At 44.8% G+C, this 5,026-nt stretch overlaps 1 protein-coding gene across 1 annotated transcript; it reads left to right on the top strand.

The window, feature by feature from the left end:
* Positions 1–418: 418 nt before the first annotated feature.
* MSC (musculin) lies at positions 419–2,749 on the top strand. The gene is made up of 2 exons (XM_059862148.1): positions 419–962; positions 1,715–2,749. The coding sequence occupies exons 1-2, from the start codon at positions 441–443 to the stop codon at positions 1,799–1,801; spliced, it is 609 nt and encodes a 202-aa protein (XP_059718131.1). The 5' UTR covers positions 419–440; the 3' UTR covers positions 1,802–2,749.
* The last annotated feature ends 2,277 nt before the right edge of the window (positions 2,750–5,026 follow it).

Here is a 5,026-nt window from a genome sequence, read left to right as displayed (position 1 = left end):
AGGAGAGGAGAAGGCTCTGTCCAGTGGGAAAGGCGTGACGCCCAAGAGCGCACACACACACACTGAGACATCCCGCGTGTTGGTATACCCCCGCCCGCGTGTGTGTGCCCCCACACAGCGGTCTGGCTCTGCGCACCGCCGCACCAGCCCCGCGCGGACCGCGGGCCAGCGCGGAGAGGCACCGCCCCCGGCGAGGGGCTCCGCAGGGCCCGACCCCCGCCCCGCGCCCCTCTCCTCCCCTCGCCGGCAGATGGTTCGCTCCGCGGACACCCGATATATAGCGCTGTCAAGGGGCGCATCCCCCCTCCGCGCCCCCCCGCGCCCCCGCCCCGGCACGGACTCTCCGCGGCGGGGCCGCCCCGCTCTGGGCCGACTCGGCTCGGCCGTCCGCCCCCGCCCGCCTGCCGCGCTGCCCGCCTCCCCGCCGCCCGCCCGGGGCCATGTCCACGGGCTCCGCGAGCGAGGCGGAGGAGCTGCCCGAGATGGACCTGCGGGCGCTGCAGCTGGACTACCCGCCGCCGCCGGCCAAGCGCCAGCCCCGCGGCGAGCTCTACCCCTCGGGGGACAACTCCTCGGCGGCGGAGGAAGAGGAAGAGGAGGAAGAAGAGGAGGAAGAGGACGGCGAGGGCAGCTGCGCAGCGGGGCCGGCGGGCAGCGGCTGCAAGAGGAAACGGGCGCGGGGCGGCGGCCCCGGGGGCAAGAAGGCGGCGTCGGGGCCGCGGGGGCCGCCGCCCGAGGGGAAGCAGTCCCAGCGCAACGCGGCCAACGCGCGGGAGCGGGCGCGGATGCGGGTGCTGAGCAAGGCGTTCTCCCGGCTGAAGACGAGCCTGCCCTGGGTGCCGCCGGACACCAAGCTCTCCAAGCTGGACACGCTGCGCCTGGCGTCCAGCTACATCGCCCACCTCCGACAGCTTCTGCAGGAGGACCGCTACGAGAACGGCTACGTCCATCCCGTCAACCTGGTACGGCGCGGGGGGCGGGCGGGATGCGGCTAGGGGCACCCGCGGAGAATCCCCGGACACCGCTCGGGGCAGCTCCGCGGGGCCGGTGCCCCGGGCAGGGTGGCAGGGCTCAGGCCGTACCCATCCTGCGAGCGGCGGGGCTCTGGCTGCTCCGCAAATCCCCGGCGGCCCTCGCACCGTGGGCGACTCCGGGGCCGCGCTTGGCTTTGGGTGATGGCGGGTGTGTCAGTCCCGGGGAGTCAGAATAGGGGACCCTAAAGATTACATTCCTCGGGCATTAGGCAAGCTTAGTGTCCGAAAAAGGAGTAACTCGGTCTGCCGGCTGGCCCGCAACACAAGCAGAGCGTCATGAGTTCATCGGTAGAAAGTTAAACGCCCGATGTTTGTCACAGGGGTAAAACGTTTTCTTATATGCAGCAGAGTGATTGTTTTGGATTAGTTTATTTGCTTTTTATTTATTAAATTACGCAAAGAGTTTCAAAGCAAGAGAAATACTGCATTGCTGGATGTGAACAGTGTCGCTGACTATTGCAAACCTTCTGTGGAGCCTTTAATTATAATGAAAAACGTAATGAAAATATTTGTTAGAGGAACTCAGCTCTCTCTGTGCTTCCCACAGGGACTAAAACATGATGACGTGTTTTCAACTGAACCAGAGTTAGACATCTATCAGTAATAAAGCTCCAGTTTCATACGAGGATAAACTTTCTTTTAATATGAAATACCTTTTTTTTTTTTTTTTTTGCTTTCAGACTTGGCCGTTTGTGGTTTCAGGAAGACCTGACTCTGACACCAAAGAAGTTTCTACTGCCAGCAGATTATGTGGAACTACTGCATAGTCAGACTAAATTGAGGATTTCTTATTGTTGATCTTTTTTTTTAATGGGTTGGATATTTTTAAGAGCTGTGATTTATCAGCTCAGGACTAGAAGATGGGGCAAACTCCCATCTCTAACAGTGTTAAATCTGTATCCCTCATCATTCTTTCCACTTAATGTTCTGAGGGCAGATTATTTAAAGCAGTAAAGAATGGAGGTGGTTGAAATTAGAGGTTTAATGAACTGACTGCAGCAGCTGAAGTCTAAGACTTGGCTTCATCATTCTTACCACTGCCTGAGGACCTGCTGTTCTGAGGCTTTTAAACTAATGGAAGAGGAATATAATGATATAGAATTAACAGCATGGACCAAAATACAATTCTACAAACTAACCCCAAACAGTGTTATTTGTATTGTAAAGCAAAATAGTATTTTAAAGTAGCTTTGAAAGTCAGATAGATTTATAATATATTTTGATGGCTTTTGTATTCATGGGTCTGGTTTATTGCAACTATGCAATTAGTCATACTTTTTTTCTTTTGGTCCCTTTGATCAGAGTTTTCTTAAAAATGTGTAAGTGGACACATTCTGCTATAACCCATTGGAATTAAAGTAATTCCTTTGGTTATGTCTTGAAATGCCACATGTAAGTATGTGGGACTGCCCTAGAAATGTGGCAGAGTTTCTGTGCCTTAATCCAGAAGGGAATTCTGCTTACTGTAAAGCCAGTGTGCATGTGTTTTAAAGAATGTGTTTGTATGATGCTGCAAAATAACAAGAATTCGAAGTGTTTTAAATATTTTTCCTGTACTGTTATGCTTATCATTGAGAAGTTTACTCTCAAATTAGTTAGTGTGTCATTTCCGTACAGATTCAAATGTTGTAATAAAAGAGGATGCCATCAAATAAGTTGCAAATGTAAATAACTCTATTTTTTTATAAATTACATTAAAAGCTTGGTTACAATGACTTACTGGTACTGTGATAGTGTGTGTCTGTATCCATATGTGAGTGTCTTTGTAATGCATGTTCTTGAAACCCACTTTTGTAAACACAGTTATCTTCCCCATCTCTTGATGGCAGATACATCTCCAGCAACAGAGTCAGATAAGAACACTTTCACCCCAAACAACTCATTTGAGGTGCAGTACTAGATCAATCTGCAGGGATGGCCAAGTCTTAACAGCTTACAGAATGCTCTGTAATATTCTCTTCTGTTAAGCAGAAGAATAAATAAATGCAGATCAAGAAATCAATGTCATATAGTATAATAGCCCCTTTTGCTGGTTTTTGGCATTTCCATATGTAATGTGTTTTGCTTTTATCTGTATTTTTGCAGTGGGAAAATCAGATTAATTTTCCTATTTGCGAACAGAATTTTCCTGTTTTAAGATTAAAACTCCTGAGATAAGATATTATTTTTCTCAAAATGTTTTATCAGCAGTTAGAGTAAGGGAGAAAACTGAATTCCTTTAGAGAAGAAACAGCCACCTTTTCCTAATATAAGCAGTGAGGAGGAAGAAACATTTGTTTAACAAGAAACAGTTTAAACTAATCTGTTGAAATCCTATGTTGTCAGTTCATCCTAAGTCATGGATTTCTGGTTTGAAATACTGCATAGAAGACCTATGGTAGTGACTGACTATTGGTAGTGTCCTGCAAGTAGGTGAACTACAGAAAATTGGTTTTCTTCTTGCGGAATGTATAATAATCCAGAGACGCAGCAAAATAAAATGAAAGCACAGTCCAGATCTGCTGAAAGTGTTACTTCTACGGATTTGGGAGCAAGTTGTACAGAGACCATAATATAATATAACTTGCATTTTTTTCCAGAGCAAGTCTGTGAAGGAAGAGGGCTATCTTAATTTGCAGTTAATGTAGCTGAGCTGGGACTCCACCTCACTTCCTCTAGGAAACTTTATAAAAGAAAAGAACATAAACAATAAAGCAGAAGTGAAGGACCTTTAGGAAGGCATAAGGTATGAAAACTCAACCAATGTTTATCTGAACCCTAAAAAAAAGATTATTCAGCAGTTTAACTAAGGTACCACTTGAGATAATCTCAGTTGTGATACTTAGCTGGTTTTGGCCTTGATCCCAGCTGTAATTGGTTAACGACTCTAGGAGATCAGAAAAACAAGGAAAGCTGGAGAACTTTAAACAGTATAGAAAGGTCTGTGCAGAGTGATGGAAAAAAAAGTTCAGTGTATATTCCCAAATATGAAGTGGTTATATTAAGTAAACACAGTAGATCAAAACTGGGGGTGAGGAGTGTGACATGAAGAAAAACATAGGATTGCTTCAACCCATGCCACATACTTATGCTCTCGAGTACATTTTTCTTTGTGGCTGCATAATAAATAGAAATATTTTCTTCATAAAGTAATGAATGCACTTACTGCATTTGTTACAGTAACAGACACATCCATATGGTGGTGGTGTCCCAACAGACTGTCAGTGGTTTTAGAACAGAAGTAAACAGTGGCCTCAGGTGACATTTAATGTCAAAATCTGGAGAGAAAATGACAGCTTTTAGATATTGAATGTTGTACAAGGCTCTTTTTTTTTTTTCTTTTACATACCTCTATATAGAAATATATGTATTAGTGTATACTTATTTTTCTTAATTCAGCAGTTAGGGATGTTTAGATTTCTCCAGTAAGGATCTGATATTTAAAATCATTAATTTTAATCCTTGGGTTTATAAATACTGTTTTTAAAAGGTAAATTAATCTTCTTCTCTCTCAGTGAGATGCATTATATGATTAGGAAAAAAAAACAGGTAATTGAACAGGTTCTCTGTGGGTTTGTCCTGAGATGAAGGCTGCTGTCTTTCCAGGGAAATGCCAGGTAGGTCATATATTCTGGAATTCCTCACCTATAAAGACACACCAAAAATACATGATTGCAGTTTTGAAACATTTTTTTAAACTCAGATGAAAGTCAGATCAGTTCTTTACATGAATTAAGTGAACAAAACATTATAAAATGCTATTTTTAAGCATTAACAGATTCCTCTGAAAGATAATAAAGGTCCTTCTCTTTTTTAAAATTAAATTTCTGACAACCTGATATAGTAAATTAATTTCATTTTTAAAGCCTGACTGTTGGGTTTGTCTGGATAGTTACAGAGGTGTGTGGAGGGGAGACTCAAAATGAGAAATTAGCTCACATATCTAGAGTTCACGAGCACAGAAGGTAAGAAATACATTTTTATTAGACTTGGCAAGTTTATGCTTGATGATT

Source organism: Haemorhous mexicanus, chromosome 1 (assembly GCF_027477595.1).
Source record: "Haemorhous mexicanus isolate bHaeMex1 chromosome 1, bHaeMex1.pri, whole genome shotgun sequence".
In the NCBI taxonomy this organism is placed as follows: domain Eukaryota; kingdom Metazoa; phylum Chordata; class Aves; order Passeriformes; family Fringillidae; genus Haemorhous; species Haemorhous mexicanus.
Note: the sequence above shows the minus strand (reverse complement) of the source record. Positions and strands in the feature narration are given on the sequence as shown.